Source organism: Typopeltis vanoorti, chromosome 11 (genome assembly GCF_054136105.1).
Source record: "Typopeltis vanoorti isolate ZY-2024b chromosome 11, IOZ_Tvanoo_1.0, whole genome shotgun sequence".
Taxonomy (NCBI): Eukaryota; Metazoa; Arthropoda; class Arachnida; order Uropygi; family Thelyphonidae; genus Typopeltis; species Typopeltis vanoorti.
Genome location: NC_143559.1, coordinates 55614953 through 55639053, shown reverse-complemented (window position 1 = coordinate 55639053; position 24101 = coordinate 55614953). Strand labels below are relative to the sequence as shown.

At 35.3% G+C, this 24101-nt stretch overlaps 1 protein-coding gene across 4 annotated transcripts in view; it reads right to left on the bottom strand.

Annotated features, from left to right (window-relative positions):
• LOC150101595 (uncharacterized) overlaps positions 1 to 24101 on the bottom strand; it is a 427246-nt gene that overhangs the window by 76337 nt on the left and 326808 nt on the right. For 3 of the 4 annotated variants that reach the window (XR_016549078.1, XR_016549080.1, XR_016549079.1), the window contains exon 18: positions 14174 to 14319. Coding sequence is in view for 1 of the 4 variants with exons in the window: in XM_090400964.1 (XP_090257090.1) it covers positions 14311 to 14319 (9 nt within the window). In the remaining 3 variants the exon portion in view is untranslated. Of the gene's footprint in view, positions 1 to 14032; positions 14320 to 24101 lie in introns of those variants that run through there. The other variant, XM_090400964.1, reaches the window with a different exon arrangement.

The window sequence follows — 24101 nt, the reverse complement described above, 5'->3', positions numbered from 1 at the left end:
CAAAAGTTTTATTGATCTATCCGATCAGGTAAAAGCCTATGCTTCTTGTCTTCGAAGAAGTGTGAAATGGTACCGAAAACTCGCAGTTGAAATTCTTTTAGGTTCTGCTGTGGTGAACACTTTTATAATATATAAGCGAGTTACTGACAAAAACATTAGCATCACAGAATTTGGAGAAAAAAATCGCAAAAGAGTTATTAGGAATTACACCAAAGGAAAATAATGTCACTTCGACTTCAGACAAGGAAAAACATATTTTAGAAGAGATTGGTACCAGTAATAGGAGAAGATGTACATCTTGCTACAAAAAGTTAACCAAAGAACATAATAGAAAATATGCAACATCTAAGGCAACACAAACACAGTGGAAATGTGTTCAGTCCAAAAAATTTTAGTGTTTGCTGTTTTACTATTGTACATAACTGTAGTTTGTAATTGTTTAGTAATAATTTTACCTAATTATTTTTTTATCTCTATTTGTCTATTGTTTGTCATTTTTTTGTTTCTTAGTTTTTCAATTTTTTAGAAGAAAAATTTATGATTTGACACATTTCTAATGACATATATTATAAATAAATATTTAGCACCATTGTTATTGTTTTATTCAACATTAGAATTTCACCTAAATCAGGTAAAAATAAAACCCCTATAATAGCCACCTGTTGTACATGTAGTTGAAATTCTACTATGCTAATTAAATAAACCTGTTTACCAGGTCCCACATTTCCATTACCCATAAGCATTTCATTTAGATATGAATCACTGGTGAGCTACGCAGCCTGAAAGAAAAATCTTTATGTGAATCAAATATGATTCACGCAATGCATTGAAAAAATGTAGTGTGAATCGTATTTGATTCATACGGCAGTCAACGTGTTAAAAGTGGAATTCCAGGGTTACCCTTGATGGTATACTATCATCAAGCAAGTTCCCAGACCATGGAGTAGAAGACTTACTGCACCTACTGAATGATCCTGGCTGGCCCATTCATGACTGCCTGTCTTCTACTCCGTGGTCTGGGAACTTGTTGATCAATATCTGAGGATATTGATCAAATCAAGTGGCAGGCACAACTGGCTTCAGTTTAATGTTGAGAAATGTAAAGTTATGCATTTTGGAATAAATGGATTACAAGCCATGTATCATATTGCTGGCACATTACTCCAGAAAATAGATGAAGCTAGAGATTTAGGGGTGGTGATAGAGTTAAAGTTTAGAGAACATATTGCTAAGGTAGCCCATAAGATTACTTGGCTATTGAAGAACACTTTAACAAATAGAGATAAGGAAGTTGTTATGCCTCTTTATAAGGCCTTGATATTCCCACATCTGGATTACTGTGCTCAAGTCTGGGTTCGTGGGGATGAGATTGCAGTAGAGAGGATTCAGAGTCGAGTGACCAAGATGGTGAGTGGCCTGTGGAGTGTTCACTATGAGAACAGATTGCAGGAGTTGGTTGATAGGAGAAAAAGAGGGGATATGATAGAAACATTTAAATTGCTTAAAGGGTTTTATAGGATAGATGTAGGGGGGGGGGGGACATGTTTGAGCACTTGGCTACAGCAACCAGAACAAGGGGTCCCCTCCACCATGAATAATGAATAAGTACTCCATGAGGAGAGATCAGCAACTCAGTACTTGAGCTGCTGATTAATTTGTAAAATAATGATACTAGGAATGATTAGTTAGAGTGAGAAGATCCAGTTGTTTGCTGATGATGTTAAACTCAGTATGGCAATATTTAACAGAGGTGATGTAAATGTAGGCAGTTGGAGCAAGAATAATGGCTGCTAGTTTGATATGGAAGAGCATAAGGTTGTGGGTGCAAAATAACATGACAAGACCACAAGCATCATTCTCCTAAATTCCACTCCACCATTTACTACTCTCCGGATCTGTCCTTCAACTATCCCCCTATCCATGCTACTTTCCTCATACACATTCCCATTTGCTCCAACTTTTGTAATAGTTTTCCAGGTAGTATTCTGTCATTTGCAACATTCAGCAGTATCATGGATACTGCTGGATGTTGCAAATGACAGAATAAAATTGCGAATAAATTATTAAGACAGGACCTATCCTTTACAAAACCATGTTGCACACAAGAGTATTGCATCCCTATCCATCCACTGTTGTATGTTACCCTTCACCAACTTTTTCAATACTTTAACAATTGGTCTGTAGTTTGCTACCTCTGTCTTGGAACCACCTTTATGCAATTGTACTATCTTACCCTCTTTCCACTCCCTTAAACCCTCCCAGAGATAAAACTTAGATTGAAGACCTTCAACTGAGGCGATGCCAATTCTGTTGCACATCCATATAGCACACAGACCTTATGGTGGAAGCAACTAAAGATGCAAGGCTTGTTTATCTGACTGTGTGTACTCTCTGCCTGTTCTGTGGGATGAAAAACTCTGGAAACTCCAAACAATCTCAAACGAGTCTTCAAACTTCACAAACATGTTTGTATAATTATCTGAAATTTCCTATCCAACTGGGAGGAAGCACAGAGGAAATATGTCAAGTGCATACTACTTTGTAGAAAGTACGATTATTATTATACACGCACCTCCATGGAGTCCGAAAACTCATTAACAGACAAAGCACTCACAACTGGTTCTGTCAACCCATTCCGCTCATTCACAACTTTCCCCAAGCAATAGATCTAGGCCTCGCATCCCTAATAACCACACCTTTATTCAGCCTCCAGGGATGATCCCTTGTTCTGGTTGCTGTAGCCAAGTGCTCAAACATGTTCCCCCTCCCCCACATCTATCCTATAAAACCCTTTAAGCAATTTAAATGTTTCTATCATATCCCCTCTTTTTCTCCTATCAACCAACTCCTGCAATCCACACACCTTCAATCTATTCTCATAGTGAACACTCCACAGGCCACTCACCATCTTGGTCACTTGACTCTGAATCCTCTCTACTGCAAGTTCGTGGGTTCATCCCCACGAACCCAGACTTGAGCACAGTAATCCAGATGTGGGAATATCAAGGCCTTATAAAGAGGCATAACAACTTCCTTATCTCTATTTGTTAATGTATTCTTCAATAGCCAAGTAATCTTATGGGCTACCTTAGCAATATGTTCTCTAAACTTTAACTCTATCACCACCCCTAAATCTCTAGCTTCATCTATTTTCTGGAGTAATGTGCCAGCAATATGATACATGGCTTGTAATCCATTTATTCCAAAATGCATAACTTTACATTTCTCAACATTAAACTGAAGCCAGTTGTGCCTGCCACTTGATTTGATCAATATCCTCAGTCTCCCGAAGTATTTCCACTGCTTGTGTACAATGTGGTGTGGGATTGTTATCCATATTAACATTTGCCCATACCAACAGCCTATTTAAATTGTCCTGCAAGCTCTCCACATTGTCTTAACTATTACTCTATATAATTTTGCATCATTAGCAAAGAACCTGAATATTTCTTTTCAGGTTATTTCCTATATAATTTATGTACAAATTAAATAGCAATGGTCCAAGCACTGAACCTTCCAGCACACCACCAGTCATGTTTTCACCTCAATTCTGCCCCATATACTACGTTTTGATATCTGTATAGTAGCTACTCTCTTATCCACTTAACCAGTGTCATATCCATCCACATTTGTTCTAATTTGCATAACAGAGTTCCATGTGGTACTCTGTCAAATGCCTTTGCAAAATCCAGCAAAATCATAGTGTAGCCACTTCCTTAATCCAACTCAGATGTTACTCTATTATAAAAAGTTAGTAAATTACTAAGGCATGACTGACCCTTCACAAAGCTATGTTGACCATCATACAGTATCATATTTTTATCTATCCATTCTTGAATTCTCTTTTTTTACCAATTTTTCTTGTACTTTTATCACCATGCCTGAGATACTGATTGGTCTATAGTTTGCTGCTGCAGTCTTAGAACTTCCCTTATGCAAGGGAATTATTTTGTCCTCTTTCCATTCTCTTGGAACTTTACCAGAGCTGAGACTTAAAGTGCCTAGTCAAAGGAATTGCATTCCCTTGCAGATTCTCTCAAAACTCTAGCTAATATCCCATCTAATCTCACAGCTGTATTTACACTGAGATTCGCCAATATCCTAAGAACCTCCAATACATCCACCTCTGTTTCCACATTAGTGTCCATCACATAGATTAAAGCAGTAACCTCCCTAGGATGATATATCCTTGCAAAGTGGTCACTCAGTAACTCAACTATTTTATCTGCTTCTGTCTCCTCATGACCATCATCACTCATTAAGATTAATCTTCCATAGTCATTCTTCATCTTACTTGACACATAACGAAAGAACTCTTTGTGATTTCCTTTGACCTACTCAGCTAGATTCTTCTCATAATCTGATTTTGCCTTCCTTGCCATGCTGGTCACCTTTCTCTTTATATATCATCCACAGCATTATCTTTTTTTGTGGCTCATGCTTAATGATAGTACACATCCATCCAACTCCTACTCGATTAACCCTCCCTTACCCTAGGTCAGTGTTTTTCAAACTTCATATATCTGTGTACCCCTTCTTAAATTTTCATTATTACCAAGTACCCCCTTATCAAATAATAAATAAATAAATAAATAAAGTATATTTCATTCTAAATGTCTATTTTATTTGAATTTATATGTTCATGTAAACAAAAAATATGATTTTAGATTTTTAATAAAACAAAATGTGGAATAGGTTTCTCTTCATTTCCCGTCCATCAAAATCCACATTTCAAGTTATTCATGTCATACTTATGAAGATTTTTCATCTTCTACCTAGTTGGTTCTCTAGAGATGTCAGATGACACACCCTTATCAATTTCATTTGATCCAGATACACTATCAACATTTTCTTGTTGTTTACAGCTACTTGTATTTGCTATATTACTCTCTTTTGTGCATTTTATAAATCCAGTCTTTAACATATGATCCATACTTAAGAATTTGAAAGCTAAAAAAATTACTGTATTTACTCAAATATAACTCGCACTTTTTCTCCAAAATTAAAGCTAAAAAATCGTGGTGCAAGCAAGATATATGCAGGGATTTTCAGAAAAAAACTAAAAATATATGCGTTTAAAATAATTCTTTTTTTCTTAATAATGATTCCATGCATTAATGCATAGCCGAAAATTGCCACGTACCCCTGAAGACCTTTTGTGTACCTCTGTGTGTGTGTGGGGGGGGGGGGGGGGGGGTTTACGCATACCACAATTTGAGAAACACTGCCCTAGGTATACAATTTCATACTGCTTCCTAAATCTGTACCATGACATAAAACATTGAAAATTAAGTTTCCTTGAATTTAAACTTCGGCATACTTGGTGAACAAAGCTCTCTCTCTCCATTTAGATGCAGTCCATCAGCATTATACTAATACTTCTTTCCATCAAAGAGAGACCACAGATCCACAAATTCTACATAATTCCTTTCGCACACTCTACGCATAGACTCACTGGCTACTAATGCCCTCCTCCTCAGTTTGCCTCTACCATGGCGTGGTAGAAGACTTACAATTTTTACTTCTCACTCTTCAGTTTTGCCTCTTCTAACAACTCCTTTACATCCTCCTTCACAGAATACTTCTTCCCTCTCAAATTATTTGTATCAGCCAAGACAATCATTTCTTTTGACATACCTTTTTTGCATCCAGGTGGCGTGGCTAAAAATCATGAATTTTTGTACCTGGGAAAAACGATTTTGTCATATTTTCGTTAAGTACTCCACTGATCATTGAGTCTCCATACATAATTTCTCCCTTGACTTGTTTTTCTTGTTTGTTCAGTTATTCTTTATTATTCCTTTGGATCACCTGCTCCTTTCTTTTTTCAGCCCTGATTAACTCATACTGCTTCCATAATTTCCCAATTTTCTGCTTTGTTAATGTGTTCTTCAACAGCCAAGTAATCTTATGGGCTACCTTAGCAATGTGTCCTCTAAACTTCAACTCCTTGTCTACCACCACCACCACCACTTCTAAATCCTAGTTTCACTATTTCCCGGAGTACAGTTCCATCAATGTGGTACACTTTATATGCGTAAATTTATATTTCTCCACATTAAACTGATACCCATTATCATTTCGCCCATATTGACAGCCTGTTTAAATCATCCTGCAGCTCTCCACATCGACTTGATTAACTATTATCTAGCATATTTTGCATCATCAGGAAACAACTAAATATTTCCTTTCAGAATATTAGTAATTTACATAGAGTCCTAGCATGAAACCTTCTGAAACAGCACTATCACCTGCTTTCGTATGGATTCTGCTCCTCTGCATACCACTTTTTGATATCTGTCCAGCAGCAAATCCTCTTATCTACATAAACAGTGTTATATCCATCCCCATTTGTTCTAAACCAGGGATCGGCAAAGTGGTTGATATTGACTCCTGGGAGTTGGTGTGACTATACAAGGGGTCGATGCATGTCTATGGGTCAATAAACACCTAAAATGATTTTGAGTAACACCTGGTAAACATGAAACACCAATTGCCTGATCGGCTTAGCCAACGAGGGAGAAGTGCAAGCTCACCCTGATGAAGACATCTAGAACAGAAACAATCAGGGTTAGTGTGCATTTATTGCCCACAGCTATCAGAGTGGTGTTCAATGATCTGATAACTTTGAATTTACTGTGTGATTTTTTTAAAGTTATAGTGTCCATAATGGCAGCCCCTGATAGTAAGAGTGCAGACAATATTCACATACATTTTTGGACTTATACCATCATTTAGCAATGAAACAATGCATATGTGCCTATTATGTGAAAAGACTTTCAGTAATTATGCCATGAAGTCTGCAAAGATGAAAGACCATCTCGAAAGGGTTCACTCAGATAAGAAAAACAAATATCTTAATTTTTTTTAAAGTAATGAAAGAAAAGATCATAAAAGGACCAAATTTAAAGAGATTTTTAAAAGCACCTGCCAGTGGAGATTATAAAGGAGGACTGAAGGCATACAGTATCTCTCTTAATATAGCAAAGAAAGGAAACCACATACCATTGATGAGGAGATCATCATACCAGCCATTAAAGATGTGATTGAAACTGTTATGAAGAAAGACTCTCAACCTGTTTTAAAATGTATACCTTTAAGTGCAAGGACAGTGAGCCGGCCAATAACGTGGAGAAAACTTTGGGGTCAGACTTTCAACAATGCAAGTTTTCTATCCAACTCGATGAGTCAACGTTCAGTAGTTCAAATATTCTCATGGCCTATGTGAGGTATAATAGTCAAATCCTAAAGTACATTGTTGACGAGTTTTTTTTTGCCAACTACCTTAAAGCTGATGCAAAAGGTGAGACAATTTTGTGATGCCTAGAGGATTATTTGACGAAACTTAATGTTCCCTTCAAAAATATTACTGCAGTTTTTTTGTGATGTTTTTTTTTTTTTGTTTGTTTTGTGACTCCCATCCACAAAAACCTTTTGTAAAACTGCACTTAAGGTGGATTTTAATGATCTCTTTTTTTTTATTTTCATTAATTTCACGAGATTTTTTTGTATATTTATTTATTTTTTACATAGCCTTGAAATCCTGCTCTAGAGAACAAACATGGAATTTTTTCAAGCCTTAAGCAGGGCTGTGGTCTCACACTGGACAATGAAATTCAATCCTACCTGAAGATAATCTCAAACATATCATGCCCACAATGAGATTTTAACACCCAGTATGTTGGGTGAGGAGCAGATATTCTAACCATTCAGTCAACTAATTGAATAATGAATTATTAGATAATCAGTGTGAGTTAATAAAAATACAGATGTTTGTATTTTTATTACAACAGCGCATTATTAAGTAATTTAGCACTATAATAAAATGTTCAAATGTTATATATAATAGTATTTATATATAATTTTTTAAATTATATACAAAGCTGTACGGCAATCAATGCCAATTAGGATGACAGTTTTAAGGTTTGTACTGTGTAATAATATTAGGCACGCTTGTTATCCAACAAGGCTTCTATGATACACTCAATATACTGCACAATTATAAGATTTAACCAACCTGATGTACAATCTTGATGTTCTGTAAATCCCTACTGATCATCCAGTTTGGTCAAAAAAAAAAAAAAAAGCATGAAAAGTAGTAAACTCCAGGTAGAGAATATGTGTAATTTCATTTTTGAGAAACAATAAGTCAGTTAATTAGATTAATATAGGTATTAACCAACTTAACAAAATTAACTATATTAACAGATAGGATGAATTTTTTTTTTTAGAATGTGGACAACCAATTGCCGAGTACAGTTGACTCTCACTATAGCACACACACTACTATAATGAATCCTTTCTTTCTCTCTCTTTCTCTACACAGTCCCAACCAAAGCCCTACGTGCAATGCAATGTTGAAAGAAAGTCGTTACAGTAAACTATTTCTATGGTCTCTGCAAGTTTACTATAGTCAGAATAATTTATATTATATGGAATTTATACTCGTCATATATTGGAACAGACAAATTTTGCATGTGAAATATCGTTTCCACTAAGCTAATTGCATATGGGGGGCTGTGAACTTCAACATCAGTTGCTTCAATATTACCTCAAATGCCTAGATACTCAACATCAAATTATTGACATGTACCCTCAAGGGGTGTACAGGATATGATAGTAATACCTGAAAAACTTACATCATTACTAACTTCCTATCTACAATTTTCCTCCAATTCAACCTGTAACATGTCAAGGTAACAGATTGAATTGGAGTTCCTCTGGGACTTTTTCCTGCCAACCTGGCAGAGAACATTTGTTTTGATAATCTTTCCTCTCCCATTCTGTTTAAGAGACCATACCACCTGAGATTAGTTCTGCTAATACATTCCTGGATGCTAACAATGTCAAGTTTTTTCCTAATATCCTCATTTTTAATATGATATTGCCATTGATGCCATCTGTTCATGCCCCTAAGCTTTCTTAGGACTCTCATATCTGTGGTCTCTAGTCTTTGGTTCAAGTGTTTTATTTCTAACTCAGCCCTCAGATGCATAAGTTAAAATAAGGTTGAACACTGTCTTATATACAGCTAATATAGCGTTTTGACTAATTTCTCTCTTATTCCATATAAATTTATTCAGTTGACTTCCTACCATACCAGCTTTGTTAATTTGGTTGTCTATTTTCATAATTTACCATCTTCACTAAAAATTGTGCTTAAGTAGCTGAAATGTTTTACTTGTTCTATAGGTCTCTTCACAATGCAGTTGATAATTTCAATGCGTCTGCCTATTTTCATTGTCTTTGTCTGTCTTGTTATTGCTGAACTTCATACCATATCTATTAAAACAGTTATTCAATTTAGTCAGGGAATCTTGCAGACTTCTAGCGGGCTTTTTAGAAGTATACCATCGTCTGCATAAAGCAAAGAGCTGACATTAACATCTCCAATTTTGATATCAGGTTTAATACCACTTTCCTTCATAATGTGATCCATATAAATAATGAATAACAGAGAGGATAATGTACATCCTGGTCTGACACCTGATTTCACATTAAACTATCTTCCTGTACTTCCTTCAATTCTAACTGCTGGCTTGCCTCTTCTCTCCATGTGAATTTGTGCACATTTTTATTTTGCAACTTTGTGTTATTAGCTTTGCTCTTTTCTCCAAATTTTCCCAAAATATTTTTGTATGTCTGACAATCATTTCCTACTCTGCTATTTAGACCCCCAACAAGGACCAACTTTTAATTTTCATTGTGTCAGTTGCTTTCTCTAAAGCCTCAAAAAAATTCCTCCACTTCTAACTTAATAGAACCTTCTGTGGGACCATAGGCACAAATAAGTCTCATTATCCAGTTCCCCATTCTGATATTTGCCCACATCACTAATTGATATTGCCTGCCATTCAAGAAATTAGCCTCGTATTTAGTGTGAATACTACAGCTACCCCTTTTTCTTGATTGTGATTGCCTGAATATAATATTTTGTATTTATTGCTCAGAAAGATCTCACCAGTTTTTGATTTTTTTTTTTTTTGTTTCAGTCATCCCTTTTATGTCGATCTGGTACTTGTCCAATTCCTCAGCTAGCTCCATTTCTTTGCGATTCAGGCTTTTTATGTTGATAATACCAATCTTGACCTCTGGTGATGTTGAGTTGGTGTGTGTTTAAGGATATGTTTCAGTAGCTGCCTTTTTGCTGTTCGCCCTGGTGAAAACAATAGGGGCCTTGTTTAACCAGGTGACACCCCCAGCCAGTATGAAATTCTGTCATGATGTACCATTATTTTATTTGTGGTTTAAGCCAATAAGAATTATTTGCTTGCACTTGGATAAAACATTAAACAAGAATATGATTTCTTGTCAATTATAATTTACTTTGTAACCAAGTGAAAAAAATCTTCTACAACTATGTTTTATCCAGAATATTTTTATAATAAGGCGATGCACACTGTGCTACTTGTATATGGAAAATACACGACTTAGCATTAGTTCAACCTAGGAATCTTTCTGGGTCTGGCTTTATTCAGGTCTCATCCCAATGATAAGACCTCAATAAATGTCAAAACCAGTCTGAGCAGCAATTCTTCCTATAATGCATTGTGATATGCATCTGAACAGAAGTGTGCTTTGCATTTGCATTATGCGATACTGAGACAATTGATATGAAGTCCACAGCCTTTATATACAAGTAGCCTGGAAGAGAAGATATCACATGCAGAATTTGCTTCACTTGGGTAAGGATTAAATAAGAATATAATTTCCACTAGTAAGTATAATTTACTTTTTAGCTTTTCTTTTCTTTTTCCAGGTAGACACTTATATTAGATCTTCTCGAGTTTATCATTCAATAAAAAACTCCAAAGAATCTATTAAGTGTATGCTGAGAGAAAGACAAGTGTTGCTGAAACCAACCAAATTTTAGGACTTATGATATGCTGGTTTATTAGTAGGACTCTCTACTGACTCTGATATGTAAAGAGCATCAACTCCTTATGACAAATTTACTTTGAAATGTATTACATACATTCTAAAAAACTACCAACTGTGTTTATGCTTATTAAAACTTACTAATTATCATCATCTCTCAAAGATAACATAAATTTGTCTATATCCTTGTTCATGCTGGCCAAACTAAATGGTTTGCAGAGAAAGACTAAATCAGGTTAGTTAAGTCATTACACAGAACAGCTTTCATCTGTTCACCTGCCTGCTCTCTAACAAGCTGTTGGTTTGAATTCTACTTCAGTTATGAATTTTCTGTGAATATATTTACATAGCATATAAACTGCAATGTGTGAGACTACCACCTAACTTACTGGTGGCCTAAAGCAGCTTGATGAAGTCCTGTGTTCAGTCTCTAGAGCTGTGGGTTGGAATTTATGTTAAACAACAAAAACATAAAATAAAATAACATTTCTTTAAAATAGATGAAGAAACTTAAATGAACAAATCTTAACCGCAAGAAAGAATTTTTGACAATCAACATAGGAAAATGTTAATGCAGTTTATACAAACTGCATTAACCACATTACTGACTATAACACAGTTTTCCCATCATGCTAAACATGGATGTGAAGTGGCCAATGACACTGAAATAAATATGGATATGAAATTTAGATGGGTGATATATTTCATTGATCATAGATAGTGGGATAGATAATCACACAGTGCCACAAGAAAAAAATAAATATAATTTATTAAGATGGTGATATTTTGAATGATTTCAAACCAGTACTTAAATGATTTCCTACATCAGTATTTATGATGGCCTATCATAATCCTCAAGGGCTGAATTTAGGGTAAAATTTAAACACTCTCTAAAAAGTGTCTAACACCAATTCATTTATAAAAAGAAGTAGGCAGAACTGCTTCAGTATTAACTTTTAGTAAATGGAAGCAGTCTATACACCCTTCATATGAGTTAATTTTTATCAAGGCTTTGCAAGTGAGAATACAAACAACTACTTACTATCTTCAATTTCATGAGAAAAGCCTCTTCCCAAGTTTGCACAACTATGAACATATCACTTTTACTAACAGATGAAGTTACTGATGACTTCAGTCAAGTAATATCGTTGCTATCACTCCAAGAAGTGCAGCACAACTTAAAAATAATGGTGAACATTGGAAATGGAGTTATGATCAATTCCAAAGTTTCTAACAATGTATGGATATGGCTAACACACTTACCATATCAAAAGCAATAATCTCCAAAAAAGAAAGAAATTACAGATCAAGATTCTACTAAAAAATCATAAGAAATTATTATTATTACTTGACACCTCCAAGGAGTCCAAAGTCCAATGAGGGAGGACATCTACTCTACAACTCTCTATCTCCACCACCCACAATGTACAATGAACCACACTACACCAACACCACCATCACCACTAGTATTTTCACAGACAATCACTAACATCCATGCCCACAGTGGGATTCGAACCAGCAGCCTTTTTTTTTTGGATGGAGAGCAAATACACTAACCACTTGGCCAACCAGGCCAGCGTAAGCAAATAAAAATAAAATAAAAAGAGAAAGGATCAGAGATTGCAAAAAAAAATACTTCTTGAAATCATTAACAAACTGAAGCTTTACTGAGACCAACTACTCTAGATTTAGAAAACAATAAAACATCACAAATCCAATACCATTATGATACCAGAGACTGATAGACTCCCCTGTATGATTGTAATGAACTCTTCTCCTCACCCCCTTTCGTAAACCAATTTCTAAAAGTAACACTTAAAGGCCACAGCCTTCAACAAAGTTATACTCAAATCTTTAGTCAGCTGCACTAAGCAGATATGTTTGCTACTCGACCACATGGCCTGAGGGGGGGGGTTGAATTTTCACCTACATGAATACCCATACTAACATTCATTCCAACAATATGGAATTGTTAAAATGCTGAAGCACAGAGCAATGGTTATTTGTTGCAGAGAAATTTTCTGTCAATATCTAGAATCCCTATAAAAGAGATAAAATACTGCATTCCCATTTTCAAACCTCATCATTTTTATCCAGGATACATATATGTATGTACATAGAAAAAGATGGCTAAAATGTCAAATAAATATAATTTTAATGTCATTTTTAAATCAGACAAACCCTCTTGACAAATTCCACCTTTTTGACACATTTATAAGTGTGTAAAGTGCCTTGTGCCTGCAACTCAACCTACTACAGACAAACCTTGAAGAATATAAGAAATATGTATGGTACATCATTATGGCAAAGTTTGGTCCATCAGTTCTTACTCTTATTTATAAAGCCCTAACAGCCTCAAATAGCTTGTCACTACACACACACACATAATTTTATCCTGTGGATTGAATGGAAGCAAACTAAACACCAGCTATTTAGTTTGTGAGATCAGCACCTTTGGAATCAGCTTTGGAAGACATCTTTGGAATCAGAACCAGCTATAAAGCATGAATCTCAACAAGTACACAGAGTTAGATTTGCATTAGGAACATCCACTCCAATTTACATATTTGGCACGATAACGAAGTACCACGTGATATCAACATCACGTGCGGCTACTATAAATGGGCCCGCACATTTACATAATCAGTAAACATTTGCCAGTCATGGGAAAACATGGTGACGTAAGCCAATTTGACTGCTGACAGAGAGCTGGGGGCTCAGATGGCTGGTGCCAGTATTTCTGAAACAGCTGCACTTGTTGGTTGTTCCCATACTACTGTATCAGAAGTTGTATCAGAACTGGATTAACCATGAACAGACTTCAACAGAAGGGCTCACATTGGTCGGCCACGCATGGTTGATCCTATAGATAAGCGTCAGGTGTTATGACTGGAATCTTAGCCATGACACCCAAATCAAATGCCTTTTTTTTATTATTATTATTCCTGAACACAAGTCTACAGAATTCTTGACAGCTAATATACTATAAGTAGGTGTGTCTGTGGATATGAATGTATATGGAATAAAGATGATCAGAGTAAAACCCGATAACCAGCAATTATGCTCATTCATTTTACTAATATTGTTGGGTGGGTATATGAGTATTTTTTATTTACTTTTTTCTCCCCCCATACTGTTCATACTAGAAAATAAATGTGTTCATAAAGATCAAAGTTTATTGTTTGGTTATAGATCAAAGTAAAGCCAGCTGCTATAACTGTACAATGGACAAGACTAGGTAGCATACAAATATAAACAAAAAGTGAAATAAAAACATGGCAAAAATTTATATCACCTCATATTAATATATAACTGTGTACTGCTGTATAAATCAACACAGCAAAATCAACGTATATCTTCCTGTGTGACTGATTTTACAACAAACTGATAGCTTTGGAACAGCTGGGCTCCTGTGATCATTGCCAATTCATTCTAGCATCCCTGCAAAAAAATCATATGCTTCAGTTATGTTGAAATCATGTATCGCTGGTTACCTAGTTTAAGCTAGTATTTATTCTGGCAACTATAATTAAAACCTAAGAAATATTTATTTTTTGAAAACTGACACTGCACTGAAAATTTAAACTTTAATCTGAATGTTGGAACTAGGCTCATACATGTTTAGTTACCCACTGCATATTTGAAAAGCATAATCTTTTTTCATGATGTTTCTATGAATCAGGATTCACGCTTATTTCAGCAGATACCAAAACAGTCTTGTGACATATTCAAACATTAATATTAAAGCTTAATTTTCTTGAATACATACTGCATTACTCAAGCTCAATATGTAATGTTTATGTGTGTGGAGGGAGGATTTATTCTTTAAATGATTAAAAAAAATAGTAGTAAAAAAGCACAATGAATAAAGGCAAAATATCTTCAAGTCACAACATTAACTATTAAGCAAACACCACTGCAGAAAAACTCACTTCCTCACTACAGTAAATGCAAAATTTTCTGGCTAAAGCCCAAAGTACCAATGCTAACTTAAAGTAAATTTACTATAGCAATTCTTCCAATATAATAAATTATTCCTATGGTCCTAACATCCCTATGGGGCTTGCGACTTGCAGGCACCGGCATGGCTAACCTGGGGTCCCAGAGCTAAGTATGATCTATTTTAAAGCTTTTGGTCATACTTTTCTCTAACTCTTCCACTTTCTGCTTCTCCCCTCATACTAACATTCTTCCTAATGAGGATTCTTTACTTAAAACTTTCTATCTGTCTCTTTTCTTGCTTACTAACTCCAGGAGGAGGTCCTCCATTCTCCCTGAAGCTATTAGAGTACTTGAGGGCTAGGGGTGTTTCCTCCTCTTTCAACTAACCACTAATATAGTAGTGAGCAGCAGCGCTACTTGTATTAACCTCTTGTAGCATATATGTTACAATACTGCAATGTGGAAGGCAAGGGGAAACCACCACATTACATTCCCAAGTAAAAGCAGCAATGGAAGTTAAAAATGAAGTCAAGATCGACAATGCAGCCTTCACTGAAGGAGTCATGCCCGGCAGGAGAAGTAACCAGGCTTCTTGGGTCAACAGCCAATGAAATCTTGGTACTTATTCAAAAATGAAGACAAGAAATAAGCTGAATATTGGAACATGGAATGCAAGAACACTGCTAGAACCAGGTAAAATAGAAAATGTGAAAAAAGAAATGGAAAGACTTGAAATAGACATTCTGAGCATTAGTGAGATGAGATGAGAGGGACAGGGTGATTTCTGGATTGGAGAATTTCGGATAATATATTCAGGACAAAAGAAGGGAGAGTCAGGTGTTGCAATAATGCTTCATAAAAAAGTTGGAAAGTTAATCACTACAATAATTAACCATAGTGACAGAATCATGGCGATAAGCATTCAAAATGAACCAGTAAACCTCAATATTATAATGGTCTACATGCCAACATCACAACATAGCGATGAAGAAATAGAAGAAATCTGGAACAGCTTTAAAGACAGAGATAACACAATAATAATGGGAGATTGGAATGCTATAGTGGGAGAAGAGAGCAATGATAATGATTCAGGAAGATTTGGTCTTGAACGTAGGAATGAAAGAGGAAAGCAATTAATAGAATTTCGTACACAAAAACAGTTAGTTATAGCAAATACACTATTTCAAGTTCCAAAAAGAAGAAGATATACCTGGAAAGTGCCTGGGGATTCAAATAGATATCAAATAGACTATATATTGGTCAAGAAAAGATACAGAACCAAATAAAAAATTGCAAAAGCTATCCAGGTACCGCATTAATAGTGACCATAACCTTGTCTTAATGAAAACAGAATTGAAACATCGGAAACGAATCCAAAAATATAAACCAATAAGATGGAACCTTGAAAAATTAAAGAGTAAAGAAAGGATACCAAGAGGCAACTGATCATAACATTCCAGAAAACAAATAGTCAGAATAATATTGAAAACCAATGGAATATGATTAAAGAGTTAATTACAAATTCATCAAATCTATTATTGAAAAATGCAGAAAAAGAAAAAAGAAAACATTGGATAACAGATGAAATACTTGGCCTTATGGATGAAAGAAGAAAATATAAAAATGCTGTTAAAGAGGATGTGGCCAAATACAAATATCTTAAAAATCAAATTACAAGAAAATGTAGACAAGTCAAAAAAGAATACCTAGAAGAACAGTGTAATAACATAGATGAATTATTTAAAAAAGAAAACACAGAGAAAGCCTATAAAGAAATTAATAAACTGACTTTCAAATTTAATAAGCAAAAACAATGCCATCAAAGATGAAAATGGAAAATAACTAATAGAATCTGAGGATATATTAATGGAATGGAAGAATTATCTTGAAAATTTCTATAATGGCGGTGAACTTGGTGTTGATATCAGCATAGACAATCAAAATGAAGATAATCTAGGATCCCCAATAATGCGAGAAGAATTTGATAACGCACTGTCCGAAATGAGTAAGGGAAAAAGTCCAGGTGTAGACAATATTCCTATAGAACTGCTACAAAATCTAGGTGATGAGACAAAACCCTTACTCTATCAATTAATAGTCCAAATCTATGATAGAGGAGAAATACCAAAGGAGTTTATGAAATCAACCATAATACCAATACCAAAAAAAAGAATAATGCAAACAAATACAGCCAATTTAGAACAATAGCTTTAATCCCACATGTTAGCAAAATTCTGCTAAAAATTATTCAAAATAGAATTTATTCACAAATAGATTGTCTATTGGATGAAGACCAATTTGGATTCAGAAAGAATAAAGGAACAAAAGAGACAATACTCTGTTTAAGAACAATAATAGAGAGAGAAGATTAGACCTTAGTCAAAATACTTACATTTGCTTCCTTGATTTAGAGAAAGCGTTTGATAAAGTAAACCAGCAAATACTCCTAAGTTGTCTAACTAATATTGGCATAGATTTGAGGGATAGGAAAATAATTTATCAAATTTACAAAAATCAAAATGGACGGATTAAAATCAATGATAAGGAGAAAATAATAAATAGAAGGAGTGGAGTAAGACAAGGATGTATACTTTCCCCACTTTTATTTAATTTATATATTGAAAAGGCCATTCAGGAAACTAAAGATAAAATAAATAGTGGCATAAAGATAAATGGTGAGCAAGTCATGTGTATAAGATTTGCTGATGACATAGCCCTTGTAGCAGAAAACAGAAGAACGTTAAAAACAATGCTAGAATTACTAAATAATAACCTTGAAAAATATAAAATGAAAATTAACACAGATAAGATTAAAATCATTGTTACAGGCAAAATCCCTATCAATACAGAGCATATAGACATCAGTGGGGAACAAATAAAACAAGTGAAGAGCTTTAAATATTTAGGAAGCCTAATAACAGAAGATGGCAGAACAAGAGAAGACATAAGATCAAGAATAAACAACGCAAAAGCCCAATTCTCTAAGATGAAAAGCATTTTAAGAGGAAACCTTAACCTACAATTGAAAAAAAAAAATTAGTAAAGACATTGATATGGAGCATTGCACTGTATGGATGTGAAACCTGGATTCTAGGCAGAGAAGATTGGAGCTTTTTGAAATGTGGTGCTGGCGCCACATGAACAAAATAAAATGGACAGAAAAAAAAAATCAAACCAACAAGTCCTGAGAAAGATACATGAAACAAGAACTCTAATTAAATCGATCAAAATTAGAAGGGATAGGTGGTTTGGACATATACTTCGACACGATGGACATGTGAAAAGAATAACTGAAGGCAAAATAGAGGGGAAAAGAAGAAGAGGCAGACCAAGGAAAAGCTTTCTTGACCAAGTCAAAGACAGCACGGGTTTGAGGAGTTACCAGGAGGTTAAGAAGAAAGCCAATGACAGAGAAGAATGGAGGAAATTGCTGCTGAGCTACCAGTCTCAAGACTGATGCAACTGATAATGATGGTCCTAACACGTACCCTATAGAAAGAGATTTGGATGTATCAAAGAACACACATTTTGAGAATTCCTGAATGAGCTCTTTATTATCTGACAGTTCATAATCTTTGATTTCAAAAACTTAAGACACAAGATAATTTTCACAAATCCTGATCTTAAGATTTTGAACCTTCCAATGTTTGATAAACTGTGATGTGATTTAGTTTTATTTAATTGATAATTTTGAAAAATGTTGGAAAAATTTCAACTACTGATAAACCTAATTCACGTGAGGATACATTATTAATCCTATTTACACAATCTCTGCAGCACAGATTAATCTAAGCTGAGCATGTGAACACTGGTCAAAAAGGGAGTGTACATACCTAATAACTGTGCATTTCTGATTTCAGAATTTCTAATTTGCAGTCAATAATTTTTGAATGTACTATAAAAAAAAATTATGATAAATCGTAATTGTCACTTATTTTATTTAATCATTTCTTCAATATTACTGCAGCCCATTCCATTTTACACGTTTTAACTAGACGCTGCTATAGTGCAACTAAATCCTCAAAATTGGTGTCGAAAGTAAAGTGGAAAAGAATGACAAATTTGTTCAGATTTGAGTGGGTATACAAATGTGACATAATTTGAATTTAAACTGGACGTATATACAATATTTAAGCAGCTGAAAGAATAAGCATTTAGATTTCTCTTAAAGAGATATTTACCATGCAGTATACAAAGTCTTTTAAAAAAGATGCTGCCACCAATTTTAGGCATTTAAAATTAAGAGTTTGTAGCTTGTGACTGGTTATTGTGAGCAAAGGCTACTGCACACATTTAGCCTGCTGAGACTAAAACCTTGTTCACAAAATGTTTCACATGTACACATGGGCTGTAAAACTAAGAGGAATATTGCAATAACTGTATACATTCTTCTGATATGCCTGTTTAGCAGGTAGGAAAACTGCCATTTTTACATGAGTATTTTTTGTATTTGTCCTGTATTTAGGCCTAGTGGCCCATTATGTTCATATTAGGCATGGCCTATTATAGTTTGAAACCAAAACCGCTTCGAGGATAAGGTAGTTAGCCCTATGCCTCCTGGTGTGTCCATGGGTTGGTTTGCCTGTTTTGGGGGATGAAAAACCCTAACTTCTGTACGAGACCGGCTAACTCACCTTTAGTCGAAAGAGACTAGATAAAGGCTCCTCATGTCTTGGACGGGAATTGAGCCCAGGTCTTCGAACAAAGGGGTTTGTCTATACCGACTGAGCTATGGAGGTTCACATAAGAGTAGCATGATGAAAAGCTCTTATAAATGTTCATTAAATTGTTGGTATATATTGTGTAATTATTGTGGTATATATTGTGACCATACATTGTGTAAAGAGAATTAGTTTTATTAAAATAACAATAAACCTGACTATATTTGTAAGACACCACACTTGCATCGTCAGGAGCAAAAATTATTATGTGCTTTGGCTGAATCAAATGCATGCTGTAATCTAACAAACTTTGGAATTATTGTTATTTCAATAAAACTAATTCTTGTTGGTTTTAATGTGTGGTCTCTCTATGAGCAGTCCAATGAACAGTTACTAAGCAACAAAAATATCCGATCTGAAACTTTTACAAAATGTTTCAAGAATCATCGGTGAAATCCCATCTAAGAATGCAGGTTTTTCTAACCAATGGGCATTCTCACAACAAAATGTACTAACTAATGAAATATAGTCTGTGAGTGAAACTGGTTTTGTACCAATTTCTTTATTGTGCAATGGTGTGTGTGTGTGTGTGTGTGTGTAAGAGAGAGAGAGTTTTCTATAATTAAAAAAATAATTAACATATACTATACATACACTACACTGGAGGCGAAAATTAAGAATATAAAGGAAGCAATTTCAAAAACAGAAAAGAAAAGTAAACAAAATCATAGTTGTAGTAGGTACTAACGACTTAACTGGCAATACATTCAATATGAGAGAGAGGATATGAACATGTGTTGTTGGAAGAGGTGAAAGTGAAGCGTGAGAAAGTGAAAATCAGCAGTATTTTATCTCACTGTGATAAAAATGAATTAAGAAGAAGGGCTATGACAGCAAATGATTCGATGTGTAGGCTGTGTAGAAGGAATGGATATGAATTTTTGGATGTGTGGAGTGAGTTTGAGGGAAAATTGGTTTGTATGAGAGGGATGGTCTACACCTAAATGCATTTGGTATCAGCAGTCTAGAAAAACAAATAACTGGTATTAGACCTAACACAGAGTCAAGGAAACTAAATTTTAAAGGGAGCAAGTATTCCCTTTAAAATTCTTAGTAAGTATTCCCAGTATTCCAGAATGGTGTGAATGTGAGTGTAAGAGCAGCAATGTTATATAACTGTGTTAATGACGGGAATGGGCTTTGTCATTGAAATGTTGACGAGGAGAGAACAATTTCAGCTTTGTGTTCCTCCAGTTCAGACCCATCAAACATGTGCAAAGATGTCTACATGTATAAGGAATTAGAGAAGAATAGAGTTCTGCAAGTTGTCCAATTGTGTCAGGCAGACTGCAGACAAGGCTATACAAAAGAACAAGCAGATAGATTATTATGTCTGTATACGAATGCTAGGAGTATCAGAAACAAAGGGGTAGAGTTTTTGCCTTAGTCAATATGTTGTGAGCTCGGATTGTAGGTATTAGTAAGACCTGGCTATCAGAATCAGGCATACCAACTGGTATCGAGTGTCAACGGTACAGTATTTTTATGAAGGATAGAGAGGACAGGAGAGGAGGGGACATGCTAGCAATGATATCAGATGACTTGAATCCAGTTAGACTTGAGACCTATGATTGTACTACTACTACTACTAACAATATTTCATGTGGCAGTGAGTTTGAAGACATCTGGTGTCAGGTGGAATCTAACAAGATCATTTACATAGTGTGGTATTGTTACACACCTGGTGAATCAGTTGCTAGTGATGAAGAAATGCATCAACAAATAGAAAAGATGAGTGCAAAAAGAGTAATCATAATGGGAGACTTTAATTATCCAAATATTGATTGGGTAGATTCTCATGAGAAGAATGAAAATGCATTTATTGAGATGTAGAACAACTTCCTTAAGCAGCATGTGACAGAAGGAACTCGAGGTCAAAGAGTGTTAGATTTGATTATAGTGTTAAAGGGTGTTTCAGTTAAAGACGTGAATATTCTGCCTCCAGTTGGTGACAGTGATCATGCGGTACTCACTTAGGAAGTAACTAAGTTTATGAATATTCCATTTAGAAAAGGTTACATGTTGAACTACAAAACAGGAAATTATGACTAACTGAGGAGTATACTGAGTTCAGTGGAATGGGATCGGTTGCTGGATGGAAAGAATATCGACAGTGCATGGGAAGAATTTAAACAATACTTAAATGATGTGATATCAGAACGTGTCCCGAGAGATCGAAAAATAAATAGGATAGGAGTAAATGGATGTCTGATCATATGAAACAAGAGATTCGTAAGAAAAGGACGATGTAGAAGGAATACAGAGTGCATAAGGATTATTGAACATTATAAAAAGCAGGCTAGAATAGTCATAAGTGTTGTGCAGAAAGAAAATTCTGGGTATGAAAAGAAACTAGCTCCCCGTGCTAAAGACAACCCACAAGAATTCTACTGATATGCTGCAAATAAAAGAAATAATGAAAATGAAAGGATAACACTTCTACATCCAGATGGTAAGGGTTATAGATGGAGAACAAGTTGTTCAGCTAATGAGTGTACATTTTGTTAAAAGCTATCAACCTGGTGTATGCAACATTGAGCTCACTGCTACCTCTTCACTGTATGAAGAAACCCAGGTGTATGAAAGTGAGGTATTAGAGCTGTTGCACAAATTGAATAAGAATTCAGCAATAGGTACTGATGGGATATCAGCACATGTGCTAAAAGAGTGTTCAGCTGAACTGGCCATTCCTTTGACCAGGCTGTTTAATATGAGTCTCAGAACAGGGAAAATTCTGCAGGAATGGAAGGAATGTATGGTAATTCCATTGCACAAGAGTGATGCCAAGACCAATGTATCCAACTATCGACCAATTAGTATCTCAGGAGTGGTGGTGAAGATTTCGGAAAAATTGGTTAGGGCCCGCATTCAGAAATGGGTTGACAGTGAATCTTTACAATGATCAAATGATTTCCAAATGAAGGTCATGTTTTAGCAACTTGCTCACATTCCATAACAATGTTACCATTGAACTAGACAAGGGGAATGGATACACCATGATACTTTCGGATATTGATAAGGCTTTTGACAGAATACTGCATGATAGACGCTTGCGTAAACTGGATAAAAGGTTTGGGTTATAGAATATTAACATGGATAAGAGGATGGCTAACTGACAGATATCAAAAAGTGGCATAAGGGGGATGCAAGTCCTGCAAGGTTTAAGGTAACAAGTGGTGTACCACTAGGATCAGTGCTTGGTCCACTGTTATTCAATCTGTACATTAATGATATTGGGAAGGATTTGACGAGCGACATACAACTATTTGCTGATAATGCAAAGATAGGTAAGGTAATCAGGAATGCTGGTGATATGCATTATTTGCAGAATGATTTGAATAGGCTGGAATTGTGGGCATGGGAAAATGGATATCAGTAAATGTAAAGTTATGCACTTTGGTGTGATTAGATATCCAATGCCATCAGGAGCGAATGCTGGTCTTGAAATTCATGCTTACTCTTGTTATCATTCAGGGAGTGAGAGGTGTGATTGAAGTATGATTAGCAGAATAATGAATTACTGATCATTTAAAACTATATATTTAGAAATTCATGTTTTAGCTACTTGCTCACATTCTATAACAATGTTACCTTTGAACTAGACAAGGGAAATGGATATACCATGATACTTTTGGATTTTGCCAAGGCTTTAGACAGAATACAGCATGGTAGATTTCTGCATAAACTGGAGAGTGTGGATTTGGATTATAGAATATTAGCTTGGATAAGAGGATTGCTGACCGACATATCAAATCTGCACGATTTAAGTTAACCATTGGTGTACCACAAGGATCAGTGCTTGGTCCACTGTTATTCAGTCTGTACATTAATGAGATTTGGAAGGGTTTGACAAGCGACATACAGCTATTTGGTGATGATGCAAAGATAGGTAGGGTAATCAGGAATGCTGCTGATATGCAGTACTTGCAGAATGATTTAAATAGACTGGAATTATGGACATGGGAAAATGCTTGTCAGTTCAATGTCAGTAAATGTAAGGTCATTCACTTCGGCATGATTAGATATCCAATGTTGTATTATATTGGTGGGATTATGCTAGAACAAACTGATGAGGCTAAGGATCTTATGAGTTGCATGCAAGGGGGAGGGGATGATACTCAAAGTAGAACACTTTGTACTACCTTGATAGGAAGTTGAAGTTCAGAGGCCATGTGGCAAAGATTGCAAATACAACTCAAAAGATAATAGTAATGTTTAAACGAACATTCACAGGTAAAGATAAGGAATGTCATTTTGTCTCTTTACAAGGCCTTGATAAGACCTCACTATTGGGTGCAGGTCTGGTCTCCTGGTTTCAGTTGTGATTCTGATATATTGGATAGAATACAAAGGAGCATGTTAAAAATGATATCAGGATTGTGAGATACTGATTATGAAGACAGATTGAGAATTTGTAAACTGCAGACACTAGCAAACAGGAGAAAGAGGGGTGATATGATTGAGACTTACAAACTTCTTAAAGGGTCATACAGGATTTCAATTGATGGAATTTTTCAATTTATGGAGGGTGGAGAAAGGACAAGAGGGAATCCTTGGAAG